General features: G+C 33.8%; 4 protein-coding genes across 4 annotated transcripts in view; all 4 read right to left on the bottom strand.

Annotated features, from left to right (window-relative positions):
- The window catches only part of LOC144546096 (uncharacterized), a 62,016-nt gene extending 52,892 nt beyond the window's left edge, over positions 1–9,124 (bottom strand). The window contains exon 1 of the mRNA XM_078294627.1: positions 9,060–9,124. The gene's annotated coding sequence lies outside the window, so the exon portion shown is untranslated. The remainder of the gene's footprint in view (positions 1–9,059) is intronic.
- The window catches only part of LOC144546257 (uncharacterized), an 83,990-nt gene that overhangs the window by 61,363 nt on the left and 61 nt on the right, over positions 1–22,566 (bottom strand). The gene's annotated exons all lie outside the window — the stretch shown is intronic.
- On the bottom strand, positions 610–9,124 carry LOC144546094 (protein ACCELERATED CELL DEATH 6-like). The gene is made up of 4 exons (XM_078294626.1): positions 8,907–9,124; positions 5,120–5,653; positions 3,285–3,823; positions 610–1,365 (listed from the first exon to the last, which is right to left on the bottom strand). The coding sequence occupies exons 1-4, from the start codon at positions 8,968–8,970 to the stop codon at positions 610–612; spliced, it is 1,893 nt and encodes a 630-aa protein (XP_078150752.1). The 5' UTR covers positions 8,971–9,124.
- On the bottom strand, positions 17,774–22,558 carry LOC144546093 (protein ACCELERATED CELL DEATH 6-like). The gene is made up of 3 exons (XM_078294625.1): positions 22,354–22,558; positions 19,035–19,574; positions 17,774–18,483 (listed from the first exon to the last, which is right to left on the bottom strand). Exons 1-3 carry the CDS (start codon positions 22,556–22,558, stop codon positions 17,861–17,863), a joined length of 1,368 nt encoding a protein of 455 aa, XP_078150751.1. The 3' UTR covers positions 17,774–17,860.

Here is a 22,566-nt window from a genome sequence, read left to right as displayed (position 1 = left end):
GTGCTTGAAAGAAAATTGAACTGTATCTTCTCATCTAATCTTGTTAGATTTTGATCAACAATGATGGAGCTTGACAAAATTAGAAAATAAATCTGCTGCATGTTATTCAAATGGAATAACAGGTTCCTGTTATTCAGATCCCAACCATTCCAAGTTTTCCATGTGCGGATCTCAATAAAGAAACTTTTTCATGCACGAATCTGAACGAAGTTGAATGGTTGTGATCGGAATAACAAGAACGAACAAATGCAAATATTTTTTAATTTGTCAATCAATTTTTTGACTTTCAATCATACTTAGCCCAATTAACTAGCCACAAAATGGTATCAACTGCACCTGAACTTAACAGCCTATAAACCTTATTTGATAATAGTTTAACAGCCTACAATGACTCAATGATTAACAAAATTACATGTTTGAATAAATATTATAGAACACGTCTGTCCGAGAAATCACATGATAGACAGTACAGTACAACACATCTGAACTAACAAGGTTTTAAAAATCATGAATTACAATATGCTGTAATAATTCGCCGTACAGATAAATATGCTGTCAACCCAAAGATAAGACCGTACAGATAATCATGAACTAACAAGGTTTTAAAAATCATGAATTACAATATGCTGCCAACCCAAAGATAAGACCGTACAGATAAATATGCTGTAATAATTCGCCGATGAAGAAGGCAGAGAAACTGCCCCGGATAGCATTGCCTATAGTATTGTGCATCGAAGTCCAAGGACCAAGGCTGGGGTTATATAATCCTCTCCACCCGATCCGCTTCACTATTGGTGGTACAAGTGACAGAAATCCCCAGATAGCTGGATTGCTAAACGGAAGTAAACCGAATGAAGCAACAAAAACCAGTATGCTTATTCCCAAATTTACTTGATATAGGATTGTATATATTGCTAAAGCAAAAGCACAGATAGTGGCTCTGCTGGCAATTACCATCAACCATATTGAATAGAAAAGGGATACAAAACGAAGTTCAATATCTAACAAACCTGACCCGGCAAAAATAAGCAATGCTGTGACAAAAGTAGATAACAAAAACGCCAATGAATCAGCAACAATAAAAGCCTTGAAGGCATATTTCCGGGAAAGAATAGGTGTGCCTCTGTTCATGTGGTCATCAGCAATATATCCACCTGGCATGGTGAAAATAGCAGCAAAAGTCACTGTTGCAATTAGTGCTGAGATAACTGCCAAGTTTTGGGTAATACTTTGGACTTTCTCTTTCTGATCTCTCTCTTCGTCTATCTTGGGGATTTGTAAATCATCATGGATATGATCAGCCCGACGAGGACTAGGAAGTGAACCAGTCCACATCATGCATTGAAGTATATTTATCTCTCTGCCCTGAATAAAGAGAAATCATAGGCCAATATCAAATAAAATTTCTGCTGGTAGAATCCTCATTCATTAAATAATTAATTTCCTAGTATTTTCTTAGTTAGGTTCTGATGCCACTACAGCGTGTGTGTATATATATTTAGAGAGAGTGACAGAGAGAGAGGGGTTGGCTAATATCAAAACGTTTGTTCCTAGGCCATGGAACAAACGATTCGGTTTTTACATTTTCAAAGTCTAAACAGTTGATCCAAACCTTTGAACATTTAATTCAACTGGTCGATCCAACCATGGAACAAGCGATTCGGTTTTTACATTTTTTGAACTTTTTTAATATTTATTAGGCCAGTTTTAAAATCGATATTTTCAATGATTAAGAAAATTTTCACTGTTTATTAAAATGAAAGATTTTAAAACTAGTTTAATAAATAGTAAAAAAGTTTCAAAAATTGCAAAAATTGGTGTCCAAGCACATTTTAATATAGATATCACATCTAATTGTTTGGATCGACCAATTGGATTTTGAAAATAAAATATTCAACTGGTTACACTACGACTCCGGAACAAACGTTTTTGATATTAGCTAGGCTATATATATATTGATATAAATATATATAGATGAGGAGGGTTCAAATGCCTCCATGTTTTTGTGCCTCCATCATGCCTCCATCTCTCTCCATCATTTTCAAAGTTCAAACAGTTGATCCGAATCACTCAACCTAACCTCCATACTAAAATATATTTGGAGACCAAATTTTATATTTTTAGGAAATTTTTTACTATTTTTTTAGATAGGTAAAAAAATATTGTTTTTAGATGGTTCAGATTTACTGATTTTGTACCTATCTAAGAAAATAGTAAAAAAATTCCTAAAAATATAAAATTTGGTCTCCAAAAATAGTTTAGTATGGAGGTTAGGTTGAGCGGTTCGGATCGACTGTTTGAACTTTGAAAATGATGGAAAGAGATGGAGGCATGATGGAGGCACAAAAACATGGAGGCATTTGAACCCTCCTCTATATAGATATATATAGATATATATAGATAGAGGAGAGAGATTAGTAGGGGAGATAACGGTCAGTGTTAATCAAAATAAAAAAAAATTGAGGCAGATCTGATAATGTCAGAGAAGAATGGGATCAGCAGGTTAAATGGTGCTTCTTTAATGAGGCACGCGGATAATATTTATGTTATTTTATATCAAACAAAATAATAAACGAAACAGAGAGTGGCAAAACAGAGACCATCAAAATGAAAAGTGGAAGAACATTGACCAAAAATTTGAAATGAATTAAAAATATTAATCAAATAATTTTTAAGTTGGGGAAAAAGTTACAGATATACAGGTGCTGAGTTTGGCGCATAGGTTATTGTGGCAATTCAGAGGGGTAGCATCCACAGAAGTAGAGTGGTAGTCCTTCAAGTTCAAACAACTGTAAAGACTAACCGAATTATTTATCAAACAATCAATCAATAAAAAAGTTAGATCCAAATGAAAGTTCTGACAAAATTTGGTTTTCATTGTGAATAGTTAAAAAACTATACTTGATAAAAAAAAATCCTACTTGTGGAAAGAGATATTTTAATTTATTGGTCATAATATCAATTTTGTCATCCTAAGGTTTTGATATTAAAAATAAAGTAATTATATTAAGCTGCTGAGAGTCTATGCTATGTATTTGTAACATGCTAGAACAGCTTAAAAATGCTAGGGTTTTCCGGATGCCTTCTCAAACATAAAAAATAGCATGTTATTCAATGAGAAAAGAAAAACATTTAGAAAAAGGACGAGAAATCATGAGACAGAGAAGCTCAATAGACAAGAGTAACTTGGAGAAGAGAAATCACAAGAAAACTATCATTAGGAAAAGAAGGAAAATGAATGTAGCGAAAAAAAAGAGGAATAAAAATGTGTTTATGGTCCTCACCATTATGAAACCAATTCCTTGATCCGTCTGCTTCAAAGCAAGATCAACTGGTGTTAGGCCATTCCTGTTCATGATGCTCGAGTACACCATCTTCATTGATATCAGAAACCTCACAATGCGGTATTGTCGTCTTTCACCAGCTAGATGAAGTGGTGTATTTCCTTGATAATCCCTGGCATTGAGCATTCTCAAAAACGTGTGATTATGACCCATGCGAACAATTGTGTATCCTTTTCCGCTTAGAATGGCAAGGTGAAGCACGTTTCTTCCTTGGGTATCAAGTAATTCATCCGAGTCGGGAAATTGCTTTATGAGCTCCTTAATTATTGATGATTTGCCACACTTTGCGGCTGTGTGTATGGGAAATAACCCGTTCTTGTCTGCCATGTAAGCTGCTTTTTTTATTTCATCATCTCCCAGTAAGAGCTTTACAGTCTCAAGATTTCCAACTGATGCTGCATAGTGAAGGGGAGTGCTTTTCATGTCGTCTACCTCAGTTGCAAGTGATTTGTTCCATTCCAAAAGTGGGCACACAATTCCTATTGTTAAGGTTATTGCATAACAAACAAGAAAATATGTTAGAATCTTTAAATGAATCCAGACTAAATCAGATCTAGTTCAAATCAAATGTTACATGATTTAGGCTTGAATAAATGATCGACTAATTTGGGTCAGATATGTTAGTTTTGATTGGAATCGGCGTGACAATAGCTGGTTTTTACCAGAGAATTCATCTGAGAAAAAGGTGTCAGTTTCTTCATCCTCAATACTTTCCACTGTTTCCAGCATTGGCGTAATGGGACACAACTGCACCAATTTTTGTCAAGAGTAATAAAAGTGGCGATATTCTTTAGTTTGAAGAAATGTTCAGTTTTTGACAATTTTTTTAAGAAAGGTCGGCAGTCGGCACAGTGTGGGGTATAACTTTTTTTGGTTTTCGAAGGCTAGTAGGCAGAGATGGTTATAAATTTAGCAGTCTATGCTCCAATTACTTCTGATTTACATTGTAAAATTTCCTTTTTCTCATCAAAACTGTCTGATTTAAAAAACAAAAAAAATGTCAGATTAAGCTGTTGTGTCATCTGCATGGGCTATTGATGATGTCAGTAAAGAAATCTGATACATTTGCTCTAGATCAAACGATCCTGAAAAAAAAAATGCAAGATCCTCTGATTTGGATCAGGAATAGAAGAATTAAAAACGAAGGCATCCATCATTCCATCTAGGAAGAAAACAGGATGAAATATCTGTTATTAATTTTAGCAAGGCTAGTTCGTAGACCATTCTTGTTCTAAACAATTAAATATATCTGATGTTGAAATAACAGCACCGAGGCCCAAAACCAATTTAATAATTATATCAAGAATATTCTGTAAACTTCAAGAGGTGTCTAAACCGACTAATACATAATCAGTAGTTTAAAGAAAGTTCTAGAAACTAATATTGTAATATTATGTATGTAGAAACATGTATAATCTAGAATTTGTCCTAACCGACATTGAGTGATATAAATAGATAATAGAGTTCTTGTATGAGTGTCCATGATTGTGTAAGGAATTAAATAGAGTGAGAAGTAAGAAATATATCAATGTATTGTATTTATAAACTCCTCTCTTCTACTATCTCCTATCCGAGTGAATATTCAACATTTGATTTATCATAAACCAGGATCCTTCAAATTTAGATTGATTAATAATTCCTCTGGCTACATGATCAGCATTGTTTAAAACTAATTTTTGAATATTTTTTATGCATTTAAAATATTAAACAATTAAATTTTTTTAAGGTTTTGGTCTAAAAAACATAATAAAATCATGACAGAAAAAAATACATACTGGAATATTCTAGCACAGCAACGTGTAGTGCAGTTTGTCCTTTTGGTCCCGCACAGGACACCCTGGATGGCTCTTCTTTTGTGAAGATTTCGACTATGTCAAGCGCATTCATCATAGTTGCCAGGTACAGAGGAGATACACCCTCCGTGTCATCAATACCAGTTATGCTAGGTTCAGAAAGTATAAGCTTGTTCACTATATTCCCGTGACCAACTCGCACAGCCTCATGCAGTGCTGTCTCACCATGTATATTTCTTGCTGTTAGAAGGGTCTGCTTTACAGCCTGATCCTCTTCTTCAGCAAAAGATATCAACCGGGAAACCATTCTATAGTTCCCGGCCTTTGCAGCACAATGGAGAGGTGTCTCTCTTAACTTATTGCGTGCCATCAGCAAGGATCTGTTTCTGAGGTAGACTTCTCTTGCGAAGTCTACATTATCTATTGTGCGCTGCCATGTGAGGTCTCGGTTTGAACTAGCAACAATATGTAATACTGTGCTACCTCCAATTGTTACTCCATCCAATAGAAGCAAATCTAGCACAATCAAATTGCAGCTTATAAAAATATATCTAATTTATTAAGTAAATAAATTTAGATTTTGGAGTAATCCCAAGAAGTTTCTATGTTGGTCAAAGCAAAAGACTCTCGTGCATTGTTTTGACTCAAACACTGTTTCAAACTTAGAATTATATTCTAAATTTGTTAACAATAAACCAGGGAGTGAGTCTATATAAGCAGGTAGGGTAAATGATGCAAAAAGTTTGGGGCGGAGGCTAGAACTGTTAGTTTTTGGCTCTTGTACCAGTCTCTGGTATGGTTGTACTTAGTAGTTGGACAATTATGTCTATGAAATAAGAGTTTGAGTTGCTGATCCCTTACTGTTTGTGGTTTTATTCTAGGCAATAGGGGTTCAATTAGGATTTAATTGTAGTAAATACTTGTTATATGGTAATACAATGGGCTATCATCCCTTTTCTAAAAAAAATAAAAAGTAATTTGCTAACAAGCAAAAGAAAAAAAAAATCTCCATTGATCGACCAGAGAGAACAATAACATAAGTACATTATCCTATTTACAAATAAGATATTTCAAGAGCTCAATTTACTTGATAATCTATTATTAGTCTATCTTATTACGCAGTGCTACGTCATTAAGAAAATCAGCACTGTAGCTTGAACATATTCACTTATCAGTAATGACAACATTGGAGGTTAATTAAGGAAAAGGGACATCTTACCGACTTCCCCCCAACGATCCATAATCTGTTTGGATAAATCACAATAATAATGTAATTATATTTTTGGTTTGGATAATGAAAACATGCTGGGGGTATTTAATTTTATGCTGACATTCTCTACTCTCTTGGGAGGTGTTTGCTTTTTAAATTAAGGACTATTTTTGGTGCTCCATTCTCTTAGCTTGTGCTTTTGAACTTCTAGACTATCTTCTGGTAATATATATTACTTAAATGCAACCAATTACTGTATTGTTCCAGACTAGCTAGTGTGAAGTTTGATTCATAGTTCGCAAAATTGGAATTGGAATCGGGATCGGTCACTTGACCATAGAATCGGAATCGGTTGAATCGGATCAGAAATTTATTTATTTTTTGTACTAAAAAAGAGAAAGAAGTTGGTAAAAGAAATATATGTTTTTGAATACTTATATTATTTGACGGAATTAAATCTTTTTATTCTTGGTTATTAAAAATCAGTTCACGTAATTTAATACTGGTGCTTGAATCAATCTGGTTAACTTGTTATTTTGTCCTCAAAAAACCATTTAAAAGGAAAACTTTATTCTTCTTAATGGGGGTTCCACCTGTCATAATATCGTTCTTCCCCAATCCTCGTTCTTTTAATTCTTACGCAAACACAACTGGTACTCAACTTCTCAAACCAGAAATTGGCCTAAATCTTGAGAATCGGTCTAGAATCGGTGCATAATCGCTTGAATCAGCCAGTTCAACACTATTCAAACAAGTTTTCCATGAAAAATCACAACCCGCTTAACTCCGTCGAAAAATCAGATTTGATTCCGTTTCGAATTAGCTGATTCTGTTCCGAACGGTCGATTTTGCAAACTATGGTTTGATTCCAATTTAGGTATAGACATTAACGGGGACCTTTTATATTTGTTGAATGGTTGATGGTATCTCAACCTCTTTTTTATCACATCAATTTTGAAACGAAGCCAATTCAGATGAGGTTGCTAAGTTTAGTTTGAGTCCTATTCAATTGCATGGATCCAAAAATTGGCCGATTTCGAGTTGACTCAGTCGAGTTGATCGGAATCGACTGGTGACGATCACAGTTTTGTTTGATTCAGATGGTCGGATGATGTTTGTGACAAAATTTAGTGTAATAGGTTTGACTTGGCCAATTGAACTGTGTTTTATTCCGAGTTGGACCGATTCTCTACAAGGTCGGCCAAATTGGACTGGAATCGGCCGATAATGAGTTAATTATTATCCGATTTACTTGTCTCTATGTAATTTTGTGCTAGAAACTAAAATTCTCGACTGAAATAAGACTGAGTCGGAGGCTAGCTCATCTGAAAATGCTTAGATGGTGCATAGTGAAACTAATTATACTCTTTTGCTTCTCAATTTCGAACCAAGCAATTGAATTAGTTTTGAGAAGCAAAAGATATGCTGGGTTGGAGGAGAAATTGGGAAGTAAAAAAGAAAGGAGACGACTTAAAAGGAAACTCTCTACACTCTCTAATAAATCCTCCTCTTATACTTTCAGTAAAAAGCAAGAGTCATCCAGAAAAAGATAAAAACAAATCATAGATAATGATTACTCCTGGTATTACTTACCTGAATAACCTCCTATTTTACTTTGCAAATTATGTCTCTTTTATCTTGGACCCACTTGTATGTCTTGCCGCCAAAGAAGTCTTCTTAAGGCTCTCCAAGCCACGTCCTACAGATGCTATACTTGGTACAGTGGGCACCAACATCATGAGGTAAGGGGAAGGGCATCAGTGACATAGATGAGCTGGGTCTTTGAAGAAGTAGAAAGAGGTAGGTGCTCATTGGGTTTGTTTTAATTAGTTTTAAACCGAATCGAGAGAGTTCGGATTAAACAGTCCAGTTTTTTCGATTAAATGGATCAATTCGGTTCATTTTTTTAATCGGTTTAATTGTTTGGTTCAGCTCGGTTTATTTTTTTTTAAAACTAGTTAGATCCAACCAACCTAAAAGGGGACTATAATTTTTTGAAATTCATTATGAGTGTTTTCTTTCTCCTTGAGTATGAAAATTACTAAACCCTAATTCAATTTTGTGTATTGAAATAAATAATTGAAGAAATCAAAATTTAGTTCAGTTGTTTGGTTTGGTTTTAATTTAGTTGATAAGTTTATTTTGATCAGTTCAATTGTATTTTTGAAAACCGAATAAAATTTTGATTTACTTGTTTTATTTCAGGATAAATCGAACCGAACTAATGAACTGATAACAATAAAGTTCTGTAAAATAAGCTTTTCTTTCAAAAAAAAAAAAAAAATCTGAGTTTCCAATCCAATTCACTTGATTTCAATTCTATGATCAACTTATTGATTATGCTTTCAATTCCGATTTTTGGAACCATTATATTGTTGTGACAAAGTTATAAGATCCAATCGTGATGATTTGTTTGGAAGGATTAGATCAGTTTACGTAATTGCAACACCGATATTTGTGTTGGTTTTACATACACACTCAAAAGAAAAAGAATTAAAACAATCTTGAAAAAAAGGACAATTTAATTTATCTTATTAAAATTGCGTTGTTGAATTTCACCTTGAGATTGTAAAAAATCATCGAGCAGCTCGACATTTCCTTTAACTACAGCATCGTACAGCATGGGATCTATTGGGATTCGTGGTGGCCGCCTTTCTTCTGGAGAATCTCTCGAACCCGAACTAGAGCTTTGGGCCTCCACCACTACTGCACCTTCAATACCGTCCAATGGAGGTACAGTTGGTACTTGAGACCCAACTGCAGTTAATTCATTGCCATCGGCAGCACGATCAGAAGCCATTGAGGCAATATGTTGTGCAACTCTCCTGGAGCATTTTGCATGGTTTAAAAATATATATAGTAATTGATGACATGAGGGCATTTTGGGGATAAAGGAACAGGTGGACTGGGAGATACGAGGCACACCTATGGGACAATAGTCGTCAACGTGAAGGGCAAAATCGGAAAGGTTGCCAAGGTAATTAATTGGTTAACTACTTGTACTAAACTACGCTTACTATTCTCTTGCACAGTGCACTCTTATTTCATTTATCAATTTAACGTTGTATTTTTACCAAATTTACATTACTTGGGCATATGAAATGAACATTTGAAAATGAAATTTTCAGGCGGGCATGAAATGGATTTCTAGGGCATATGAACTGGCAACGCTCAAATACTAGGGCCCTGTTGAAAGTTGATCCAAAATTAGCTTTCCACATTTAGAATTATGTTGAGAGTTGGTCTAAATTCATCTCTTTATATTTGGAGTGCTATAATTAGTCATGGAGCATGTAAGAGTTAGTGGGTTCTATAATTAGTCAAGTAGGTTCAGCTTGTAAGGAGGATAGGTAGTGGGATACTAAATTTAGATGTTCCAGATTTAGTCTTGTTGTTGTGCTATAAATTCAGCATGTTGTAATCGAATTTAATCAAGCAATAGAAGTTAATTTCAGCAGCAAATTTCTTCTCTTTGTTTCATTGTATCCTTCCGAAATTTCCAACAGCCCCACCACTAAGTACTACTCTTCTTTCTTAATTTTATTTTCTGTTGTTGTTTATCTATATCATTAAAGTACAGTGATTGATGTGAAATATTCGTATGATTTGGCATGTTGTCAGGTCAAAGATTTTTTTTTTTTTTTTTTATAAGAGTGGGGGTGTCACACCGATTTCATTAGAAATCCATGAGTTTATTCACAAATGTTGGTACCGAAATAGTACTAATCATCCATGAATAGTATTACAACTACAATGTTTAGAATGCAAATCAACCAACATACAGAACAAAGGCTAAAGTCAGAAAATAGCACAAAATTCAAGTCAGAATCTTTAGAAATACCCTACTATAATAAGGGACCACTTCAAAAGCTAAACTCCCAAAATAGCACAAAATACAAGTCGGAAACTTTGGAAATAGCAGTTCAATCTACTCTAAACTGATCTTGCCCATGTATAAGGGGCTGAGGTGTGTCTTCCTCCCCTTCCTCTTCCTCTTTTAGTGAACCACTTAGAATTTGCATCTAAAAATCATTAACATCAGGTGATACTACTAAAGAAAGTTTTTAAGTATGAATTATCTAAGTTTGACTTGTACCAAACTAGCTAAATAAATAATTTTAGAAGCAACAGATTTTACAGATTTGCCCTCATTTTTTTAAACTTAAATCATTTCTTTCAAGCCATACAGACCACAAAACATCACCTCTAATTAATTCAATAAGCAATATGTCTTTTAAAGAAATGGATGCATCTATATACCACAAATCATCTATATTAACACAATTAAAACTAAAATTCTTATACTTAGCAATCCAGGTCCAAATTTGCGAAATAAAAGGACAAAAAATAAATAAGTGATCAGTAGACTCAGGATTACCAAAAATATGGACATGCTACATCACCTACCAGCCTTTCTCAGCCAAATTGACCTTGGTAAAAATTCTGTTCTTTCTACCAGCCACAGAAAAATCTTGATTTTCAGAGGTATTTTTTATTTTGGAAATGTATTTTAATCATGATTTTGAATACCTCCAAATTCTGTTCTTTCTTACAAGCCATGTATAAAGGGATCTTACTGTAAAAAGACCATTATTAGATGCACATCTCCAAACAATTTGATCTTTCTTTGATAAATTCAACATAGAAGAGTTTCGCTTTGATAATAATTCCTTCCATTCAGAAAAAAGCAAATCAGTTAACTGTCTTCTAAAATATAAGTTTAAATTTCCATAATAAAATGCTTGATAAACAGTAATTTATGGATTGTTTGCAATACGAAATAAACGAGGGAATGTACTATATAAAGCATTTTGATCTAGCTTTCCAAAAGAAGAAAAATTATTACTGTTATGCACATTGTCATACTTTGCAAGAAGTATTGATTTTCATCTACTTGTCAGGTCACAGATTACAAGAAAGGAATAAAGGAGATGAAGCACATGACAAAGCAGGAGTTTGTTGCTTCTCTCAGAAGGTTACATAAAATATATCTTCTCATGCTTTACAAATCACATGACAAGTCTCATATTTTGTTACTGTACATAGCCCCACTTCGAAACAGTACTTGAATTTCCCCTCAACGAACAGTGTAACACCGAGCATTTTTGGTCAATTAACAAACTACATTTTTTAACAGGTTATACCTTTATATGTAATCTACTAATTATAAAACTAAATTAGTAATTTAAAAAATATATATTTTTTCTTCCTCTTTTTTTTTCCATTTTCTCCTCTTTATCTTCCTCATTTGAAATGTGGTTTGGTTGTGTGAGTTGTGACTGGAAGGAGAGAAAAAACAACACCTTTATAGCAGAAAACATAATTGTATACTACTGTTGGATTTTTCAGCGGTAGTTTTATGAAGTCTATCACTCAAAAAGCCAGCAGTAGAGGCAGATTAAAAAAAAATTATATGTGAAGACAACTTTGTAATTTTTTTTTTTTTTTTGTTGAGGATATGAATAAAAATTTCAGGAGAGAAGGTGATGTAGACGTGTACAAAAAAGAAGAATATAAAAGAAGTGACAGGAGATCTAGGAGAGAAAAGTTTTGCAAATGGGCCACCTAATGATGAGTTCCTTCTCTTTTTCTTTTTTTTATTTAAATTTTGTTGCTCCTTTTTTCTTTTTGTTCTTTTGCTGACATGATTCCCTGTAGCTACCCTGTCATGTAAGCAAGATCAGCTTTAATTGTAGCTTTGTCATTATTGGTTTACCTTTTAATTTCCTTTCCGAATAAGTACTTCGTTAATATACAATTAATATAATAGTTAGTCAAAGGAAAAGGAGCTATTATATAATTAATTATGCAACGTGATGTTTTGGACATATGTCAAAGTTAATGATTAATATAATTTTAAATAAGCTTGTATAATTTGGAAACACATCATATATGATATGCCTCTTTTGCAGGCGATCCAATTAATGGGCTTATTTGTTTGGACCTCCGTGCATAATGATATACAAAGAATTGTTATTTACTCAGCAATTAATGCGCTGGCGAGTGGGACCCATCAAACATTGCCCTTTTGCATTCATTGGTTATACCTCGTGCTTTTGACCGATTCAGCGACAAATTTGTATCCCAAGCTACCTCAGGTGAAATAAATAAATTCGGACTGTTCTTTTAACCTGCACTAGTACAAAAATGTTAACCATACAAAGTATACGAATGCGATAAAAATATAAATTAACAGTATGTAAAAGGAAGAGCTGCTCATGTGAAAATTAACACAACTATCACTACTACAGAAAACACGACTATATATATATTCCAAAAAAAATATTGAAACAAAATGTTACACACAAATAATTTATTTATATAATATAAGAGGAGTGATCCAATTACATCCTTGTTTTATGACACTAGATTACACTCTATATTTTGAAAGTCCAAACAGTCAATTCAAGTCATTCAACATGATGGATATATTAAAATGTACTTGCATATGAAATTTTACACTTTTTAAATTTTCTTTACTATTTATTAAGATGGGTACAAAAATTCGATGATCTAAAAACAACAATTTTGTAAAATACTTAATAAATAGTGAAAAAATTCAAAAAAAATATATATAATTTGATCTGCAAGCACATACATCCATCATGTTGAATGGTTTAGATCGACTGTTTGAAATTTAAAAACTTTGAAAATGAAAAATGTAATTCGGTGTCATCAAAAAAATGTGTAATTGAATCCCTCCTCATAATATAATGCGATTATTATAATTAAAATAAATTCTAAAAATAATTAGTACAATTTGGAGTACTATAAATACTATGGATAAGATATTAAAAAAAAATTGTGCACGGATAGTCTTAGTGTGAAGTTAGTCTCAAACCAAAGCATAGTTTAAGTATTATAGTCATCCAGTGAGACGGTCTTGGGTTCGAGCCCCATGGTGGACAATATTTGGAATAAGACTTATATGGCCGAAATTTCAGACAATATTTTGGGAGCTGAAATGGTTGGAATTTACTGGAATAAGACTTATATGGCCGAAATTTGACTGGATTGAACTGTTTTGGTTGAAATTTGACTGGAATAGGACCATTTCGGCCAAAATTCAATGAAAATATTGCCTACTGTTTAAATCAGCCGGAAATCTGATCGGTTCCGTCCGATTCCTGTCAGGAACGGCCAATTTTTCCTTCTATAATTTTAAACCCAATCGTGTATGAAAGTCACTAATATAGTAAATTGCGGGACATGATTCTCTCAGTCAGGAGGTATTTTTGGAGTTTGATGGCTACAAAAAGGTGGCACCCAACCATGGGTCTTCTTCCTTTTTTTTTTTTTTTTTGTAACAAAACAATTTTTCAGCAGTAACTTGATCTTTGATGAACAATTAATATATATGAAGTAAAGTAACAGTAAACTGTGATAAATACTTGAAAATTGGTATAGTTTTATAGCTAAAACCTTGGCCTAATTTATATATAATTTTGGGCCTGTCAGTTAACTTTAATCAGTAAGCTTAGCCTAGAAGGTTATTTTCCAAAACATCGAACAAAAGTAAATATTTTTTTCAATTTGCCAAACATTGGTTTGAAGGTTTTTAATTGGCCACAAAATGGTATGAACTGCACCTCAACTTAACAGCCTGCGAACCCCATTTTTACGTTTTTCTTTTGGTTTCATCTACAGAAAATTAAACTTCATGAGTAAACAACTTAAATTAATTAATAGTTATCGTACATTGAATTTTTATTAAACTTTAAACTCCGCTATATTGAGTAAAAGAAAAAACTGCGACTAAAACTTAATATATATATATGTACGTTTATGTCATGATAATAGTTTAATAGGACAATGAACAATGATTAACAAAATTACATGTTAATTTGAATAATTATTATAGAACACGTCCGAGAAATCACATGATTGACAGTGCAAACACATCTGACCTAACAAGATTTTAATATCATGAATTACAACATATATATATATATATATCTAAACGATTCTTACCAAACAAAACTTCATTATCAAGTTCTTAATTAAATTAGTGCCAACCCAAAGATAATACCGTAAAGAAAAATATGCATTGACAATTCGACGAAGATGATGTCAGAGAACTTGTGCCTGATCCAAGGTCCTAGAGTATTGTGCATCGATGTCCAAGGACCAAGGTGCGACTTATACAATCCTCTCCACCCGATGCGCTTCACTATTGGTGGTGCAAGTGACAACATTCTCCATAAAGTAGGATTGCTAAACGGAACTAAACCAAATGAAGCAACGCAAACCAGTATGCTCATTCCCAAATTTACTTGATATAGCATTGTATATATTGCTAAAGCAAAAGCTGAGAGTGGCTTTGCCAGCAATTGTCACCATCCCTATTGAATGTTTAAGGCAATTATTTTTTCTTTTTTTACAAAAATTATAAGACCTGAAATGCTATTTCAGTTTGTTATTTTATTTTTATTTTTTTCGGGGGAGGGGGGACTGAAATGGCAATTCGGTTTGTATTGGTTTCACAAGTTTTTGGGAAAAACATGTGTAGTCATTGGTGCAACACCCATGGACCAAAATGTCATTTCGGTCCAATTTTTTTTTTAGGAGTTTGCTTATAAGGCTGTCTCGGATGGAAAAAAAAATAATACGGGACTGAAATGCCCTTTCAGTCCGGAGATGTTTATGAATTTTCTGTAGCTGCTGGTATGAAAAGCTGTGAAACCAATACGGACCGAATTTCCATTTGGACCAGAAAAAAGAAAAACTAGCGACCGAAATGGCATTTCAATTCTTATGATTTTTGTAAAAAAATGAAGTAATCATGTTGGTTTGATAAAATTATTTTTTTTAATTATGATTTTTTGAAAGAAAATTCATTTTATTTGCTTCCATCTGACACTATTAAATTGAAAATTGGAGTGTTAAAAATATTGGCAGGTTATGGGTTGCTCCTTTGGGCTGTAAAAAACATCCTTATTACTTTTGTTAAGTTGAAAATTAAAAAAGTAATAATAACAATTATTCTTGTAAGTTCTTATAACCTATTACGCTTTATATTCAGTTACTTTCCAAATTGAAGTGTAAAAGCAGGAAACAAAGCCAATCAAACAAGAAAATAGATAATATAATAATCTTCCATTACATTCTTTTTCATCCACTTTTCCCTTCACCTCATGAAACTACCTATTTGCCCTGAAGGAAATTGTTGAGATTAAAAGTAACTTGTAATTTGGTTTTTTCGAATATGAAATGGAGATCAAAATTTTCAAAATCACCTTAGGTGACAACTACTGGATACAAATCAAAATTTTCAAATCACCTCATATATAATTTCACAAATGATTTTATAAAAGATTAAACTCTTAGAACATAATATATTCGCATATAGATTAAAAATTTGAACATGGGATGTACGCATCTTTCCATGAATCTTCTCTGATAATACAGATCTAGGTCAAAAATTCAATTAAATATTCTAGGTTGTGCTGCACTACACGTTATATACCTTACATAATATATATAGTATGCAGAATAAGCAATAAATTAATAATTATCGTTTGTATTAAAAAACAATGCAATATTGAAAAAAAAATGAACGGAGATATAAAACTTGATATATATGTTTATGGCATGATAATAGTTTAATAGGATGAATCAATGATTAACAATATTACATGTTTGAATAATTATTATAGAACATGTCCGTCCGAGAAATCACATGATAGATAGTACAGTACAACACATCTGAACTAACAAGGTTTTAAAAATCATGAATTAAAATACATCTAAACGATTCTAATCAAACCGATCTAGATTATCAACTTCTTCATTAAATTAGTGCCAACCCAAAGATAAGACCGTACAGAAAAATATTCCAGAAAAGTTCGAAAAAGATGAGGTCAGAGAACTTGCGCCTTATCCAACCTCCTAGAGTATTGTGCATTGAAGTCCAAGGACCATGGTAGGACTTATACAATGCCCGCCACCCAATCCGCTTCACTATCGGTGGTGCAAGTGACAGACATACCCTGTAAGCCGGATTGCTCAACGGAAGTAAACCGAATGAAGCAACACAAACCAGTATGCTTATTCCCAAATTTACTTGATATAGAATTGTATATATTGCTAAAGCAAAAGCACAGATAGTGGCTCTGCCAGCAGTTCCCACCAAAGATATTGAAAATCTAAGTAATACTTTACGAATCATAATATCTACATTACCTGACCCGGCATAAATAAGGCATGCTGTGCCTAACATAGATAATAAAAACGCCAATACATCTGCAACAATAAAAGCCTTCAAGGCATATTTCCGGGAAAGAATAGGTGTGCCTCTGTTCATGTGGTCATCAGCAATATATCCACCGGGCATGGTGAAAATAGCGGCAAAGGTCACTGTTGCAATTAGTACTGAGATAATTCCCACGTTACGGGTAATACTGTCGACTTTCTGTATCTCTCTATTTTTGTCTATCTTGGGTATCTGTAAATCATCAAGGGTATGATCTGCCCGACGAGGACTAGGAAGTGCACCAGTCCACATCATGCAACGAAGTATATTGAACTTTGTGCCCTGAATAAAGAGAAATTTTAGGCCAATGTCAAATAAAATTTCTGCAGGTAGAATCCTAATTCATTAAATAATAAAATTTCCTTCTATTCTCTTAGTTCTGAGGCCACTACAGGGAATATATATATATATATATATATATATATAGGAGAGAGATTAGTAGGGGAGATAAATGTCCGAGGAGAAAAAAAAAAATGAGGCAGATCTGATAATGTCAGAGGAGAATGGGAGCAGCAGGTTCAACAGTGCTTCTTTGGTCACAAGGAGTCAAATGATAATTAGGGACGGATATTATTTATGTTATTGTATATCAAACAAAATGATGAACGAAACAGAGACCAACAATTTGAAATCAATTTACAATTTAATTCGCAAATCAATAATATGACAGTCTAAAAAATATTAATCAAATAATAATTAAGTTGAGAAAAAGTTACAGGTGCTGAGTTTGGCTCATAGGTTATTATGGTAATTCAGAGGGGTACCATCCACAAAAGTAGAGTGGTAGTCCTTCAAGTTCAAACAATTAACTGGATTCGTTGTCAAACAATCAATAAAAATGTTAGATCCAAAGAAAATTCATGACAAATTTGGTTTTCATTTGTAATAGTTGAAAGACTATACCTGATAAAAATTTGGTTTTCATTTGTTAGATATTTGAATTATTGGTCATAAGTATATCAATTTGTCATTCTATGGTTTTGATATTAAGAATAAAGTAATTACATTAAGCTGCTGAATGTCTATGCTATGTATCTGTAACATGCTAGAACGGCTGAAAGATGCTAGGGTTTTAAATTATCTTTTTCCGGCTGCCTTTTTTTTTTTTCGTTTTAATGTTGGTAGAAGCTTCCGGATGCCTTTTCAAACACAAAATTTAGCATGTTATTCAATTAGAAAAGAAAAAGATTTCCTTAGAAAAAGGACAAGAAATCATGAGACAGAGAAACTCAATAGACAAGAGTAAATTGGAGAAGGGAAATCACAAGGAAACTATTATTAGGATAGCAAGGAAAATGAATATAGCGGAAAAGAGGAATAAAAATGAGTTCATGGTCCTTACCAATAAGAATATTCCCAATCCTCGATCCACCTGCTTTAAAGCAAGATCAACTGGTGTTAGGCCATTCCTGTTCATGATGCTCGAGTACACCACCTTCATTGATATCAGAAACCTCACAATGTAGTATTGTCTTCTTTCACTAGCTAAATGAAGTGGTGTATTTCCTTGATAATCCCTGGCATTGAGCATTCTCAAAAACGTGTGATTATGACCCATGCGAGCAATTGTGTCTCCTTTTCTGCTTAGAATGGCAAGGTGAAGCATGTTTCTTCCTTGGGTATCAAGTAATTCATCCGAGTCGGGAAATTGCTCTATGAGCTCGTTAATTATTAATGCTTCACCACACACTGCGGCTGTGTGTATGGGAAATAACCCATTCTTGTCTGGCATGTAAGCTGCTTTTTTTATTTCACCATCTCCCAGTAAGAGCTTTACAGTCTCAAGATTTCCAACTGATGCTGCATAGTGAAGGGGAGTGCTTTTCGAGTCGTCTACCTTAGTTGCAAGTGATTTGTTCCATTCCAAAAGTGTGCGTGTGATTCCTGTTGTTAAGGTTTTTGCATAACAATCAAGGAAATGTGTTAGAATCTACAAATGAATCCATAATAAATCGGATCTAGTTTGAATCAAATGTTACATGATTAAGGCTTGGATAAATGATCGACTAATTTCGGTCAGATCTGTTACTTTTGGTTGGAAATGGCAGGAGAAGAGTGACAAACAAAGGCATCTGTTATTATTTTAGCAAGGCTATGTTTATACGCCATTCTTTTTTCTAAACAATTAAATATAACTAATTTATCATAAATCAGGATCGCTCAAATTTTTAGATTAATTAATTATTCCTCTGGCTACATGATCAGCATTGTTTAAATGTCGCTGTCAATTAATTAATGCACTTTTTATTTAGTTCTGGGGATTTGGAAATAATACAAATATATTTAAATATTAGTCAAATTCTTTGTAGAAACATATATATTTAGTTAATACAAAAAATTTAATATTTTCAATGCATCTAAAATAATAAGAAATTAAAAACTTTTAAGATTTTGATCTGAAAAACATAGTAAAATTATGACAGAATAATACATACCCGTATATTGTAGTACAGCAACGTGCAGTGCAGTTTGTTCATCTGGTCCCGCACAGGACACCCTGGATGGCTCTTCAATTAAATTTGTGAAGATTTCGACTATGTTAAGTGCATTCATCATAGTTGCCAGGTACAGAGGAGATACACCCCCCATGTCAACAATACCAGTTATGCTAGGTTCCGAACGTATAAGCTTGTTCACTATATTCCCGTGACCAACTCGCACCGCCTCATGCAGTGCGGTCTCACCATGTATATTTCTTGATGTTAGAAGGGTCTGTTTTACAACGTGATCCTCTTCTTCAGCAAAAGATATCAAGCTGTTAACCATTCTATAGTTCCCGGCCTTTGCAGCACAGTGGAGTGGTGTCTCTTTTAACCTATTGCATGATGTCAGCAAGGATCTGTTTCTCTGGTAGACTTCTCTTGCGAAGTCTACATTATATATTGCGCACTGCCATGTGAGGTCCCGATTTGAACTAGCAGCAATATGTAATACTGTGTTATCTCCAAATGTTACTCCATCCAATAGAAGCAAATCTAGAACAATCAAATTGCAGCTTATTAAGATATCTCTAATTAATTTATTAAGTAAATAAATTTTGATTTTTGAGTAATCACAAAAAATTTCTATGTTGGTCAAAGCAAAAGACTCTCGATCATTATTTTGACTCAAACACAGTTTGAAACTTTGAATTATATGCTAAATTTGCTAACAAGAAGCCAGGGATGGAGTCTATATAAACAGGTAGGCTCAATGATGCAAAGAGTGTGGGGCTGAGGGTAGTAACTGTTAGTTTTTTTTTTTAAGGTTAGTGGCTTTAAATGACAACTAACAATTTCATTGATAAAAAAATCAAATTTACAATGAGTCAAATGACTCTAAACCTAAATCCACTCTTATATTCTTACAAAATCCTCAAAACTACTCTACATAACTCTAATCTCACTTATATACAATCAGAATTACCCTATTACCTTTCCCTATTGGTCTCTATGATCGTTTCTGCGTTTTCAACCGCCACCTCACTTTGACGATCGGATCTGCTCACCCGCACTCCGATCGAGATGGCATAGAGGCTCAACGCTCAGAACTCCGATGATACCGCACTCTCAGCTCCTATCAGCTTCGGTCCTCCTTTCTCATTCTCTTCTCCTTGTGGTAGAGGGGAGAGAGATGAGGCGTTTTGTCGGAAAAGAAGTCTAAAAGAGGTGTCAAAGGAGTGGATTGAAAGTAGAGGTGTGTTGGAGGAGGAGAGGAGGCAGCTACCTAGGGTTTGAAATCGCTCAAGGGCTCTTTTTTTCGCTCTTTCTTTTCTACCTAGCGACTTGCCCGTTTTTTGAATGAATGTACCCTTAATCTTTTGTAACTGTTAGTTTTTGTTTCTCCTGTAGCAATCTATGGTATGGTTGTAGTTAGTAATAGCTAGTTGGACAGTTCAATCTATGAAACAAGAGTTGAGTTGTTGATCCCTTTGCACACTGTTTGGGGTTTTATTCTGGGCAATAGGGGTTGAATTAGGATTTAATTGTTGTAAATACTAGTTATATTGTAATACAATGGGTTATCATCTCTTTTCTCAAAAGAAAAAATTAATAAATAAGTTCATACAAGCAAAAGAAAATAAAAGATCTCCATTGAACGACTAGAGAGAACAATAACACTCACAAGTGCTCAATTTACTTCATAATTTATTATTAGTCTAGAATATTACACAGTACTACGTCATTAAGAAAATCACCACTGTAGCTGAAACATATTCACTTATCAGTACTGACGACATTCGAGGTTAATTAAGGAAAAGGGACATCCAACCAGAGACTAAAGTTGAAGCTACTCAGCAATATTACCTATCACTGTTATCAAACCCAGACTGGACCGGCCGGAATAAACTGTAACCGTATTGGTTCATTATTAATAATCATATGTATATCAACTGGAAAAATATAATTAACTGGCCGGTTTTTGTTTTTTTAAAACCGGATCCACTGAATCAAAAGCCCACGGTACATTATGCCGCAATTTTTATATATAAGAAAATTGAAAAACAAAATATTAAAAACGAGAACGGGTCTGTGAAAATTTTAAAAACAGGAAGGGGTGCACGACCCATGGCGTCCCTCAGGGACGCCATACCAAATTCAAGTCCGACGAAAAAAATATATATATATTTTGAAAAACCAGGGACGCCATGGCATACCTCAGCCCAAGAATTTTAGCAAAAAGAAAAAAAAAATTAAATTTCAGGGACACCATGACATATCCAGTCCCATATACAAAAGCTGAAATGAAACTTTACTTGGCGTTTTTCAGCTGAAAAAAGAGCTTTCGTGAGATTTGTATATGGGACTGGATATGCCATGGCGTCCCTGGAATTTTTTTTTTTTTTTTTGCTGAAATTCTTGGGCTGGGGTATGCCATGGCGTCCCTGGTTTTTCAAATTTTTTTTTTTTTTTTGTCGGACTTGAATTTGGTATGGCGTCCCTCAGGGACGCCATGAGTCGTGTACCCCTTCCTGTTTTTAAAATTTTCACAGACCCATTCTCGTTTTTAATATTTTGTTTTTCAATTTTCTTATATATAAAAATCACGGTACATTATGATTATGTATAATTAATAGCATAGCTTTCCTATTGAAGAACGTAATTATAACAAATGTGAACCAAATAAGGAAGTGCACAAAATCTGCCAATATGATCTAATTTAGATCTTGTTTTCCTATATAGACTCCATGAATTTGAAAGACAAAAAAAAATTATTTGTCAATCAACATCTAATTTATATTTTAGGGAAAATTTCGTGTACCTATGTAAAATTTTAAAATAGCCAATTACTCCAATTGTTTCCTATTTTTTAAATGGGATAGGCTGGAATGTCACGACCAGCAGAATAATTCAATGGGTCATGACGAAGGGATGCCCGGTGAATTATCCCGCAGATGCTCTCATGCATAGGACCGCTGAATATATATAATTCAGTGGTCGTGGTATTTATTGAAAATGATAAGAATAAAGATCAGCAAAACAAGCTTTTTTTTTTTTTTTAAAATCTGAGTTTCCAACTCGATTCACCCAATTTCAATTCTATGATTAATATATTGATTTTGCTTCTAATTCTGATTTTCAGAACCATTCTATTGTTGTGACAAATTATAAGATCCAATTGTGATGTTTTGTTTGGAAGGATATACTAGAGAGTTGACATAATTGCAACACCCATATGTGTGTTCGTTATGCATACACACTCAAAAGAAAAAAGAAAACAAACATTAAAAAAGGACAATATTTATCTTATTAGAATTGTGTTGTTGGATTTCACCTTGAGATTTTAGAAAATCATCGAGCACCTTGACATTTCCTTCCACTACAGCATCGTAGAGCTTGGGATCTAGTGGGATTCGTGGCAGCCGCCTTTCTTCTGGGGTATCTCCCAAAACCGAACTAGAGCTTTGGACCTCCACCACAGCACCTTCTATACTCTCCAATGGAGGTACAGTTGGTACTTGAGACCCAACTGAAGCCATTGAGGCAA

This window comes from Carex rostrata, chromosome 29 (genome assembly GCF_964058835.1).
Source record: "Carex rostrata chromosome 29, lpCarRost1.2, whole genome shotgun sequence".
In the NCBI taxonomy this organism is placed as follows: Eukaryota; Viridiplantae; Streptophyta; class Magnoliopsida; order Poales; family Cyperaceae; genus Carex; species Carex rostrata.
The sequence above is the reverse complement of the archived record's forward strand: the minus strand, read 5'-3'. Positions and strand labels throughout refer to the sequence as shown.

Coding starts and splice junctions, on each gene's coding strand:
- LOC144546094 (XM_078294626.1), bottom strand. CDS start 8,970: ATGCTGTACGATGCTGTAGTTAAAGGAAATGTCGAGCTGCTCGATGAT. Junction 5,654..8,906: donor TGATTTTTTACAATCTCAAG/GTGAAATTCAAC, acceptor TGATTGTGCTAG/ATTTGCTTCTATTGGATGGA. Junction 1,366..3,284: donor AAGGAATTGGTTTCATAATG/GTGAGGACCATA, acceptor CTCTTTATTCAG/GGCAGAGAGATAAATATACT.
- LOC144546093 (XM_078294625.1), bottom strand. CDS start 22,558: ATGGCTTCAGTTGGGTCTCAAGTACCAACTGTACCTCCATTGGAGAGT. Junction 19,575..22,353: donor TGATTTTCTAAAATCTCAAG/GTGAAATCCAAC, acceptor TGATTGTTCTAG/ATTTGCTTCTATTGGATGGA. Junction 18,484..19,034: donor TGCTGTACTACAATATACGG/GTATGTATTATT, acceptor CCTTAACAACAG/GAATCACACGCACACTTTTG.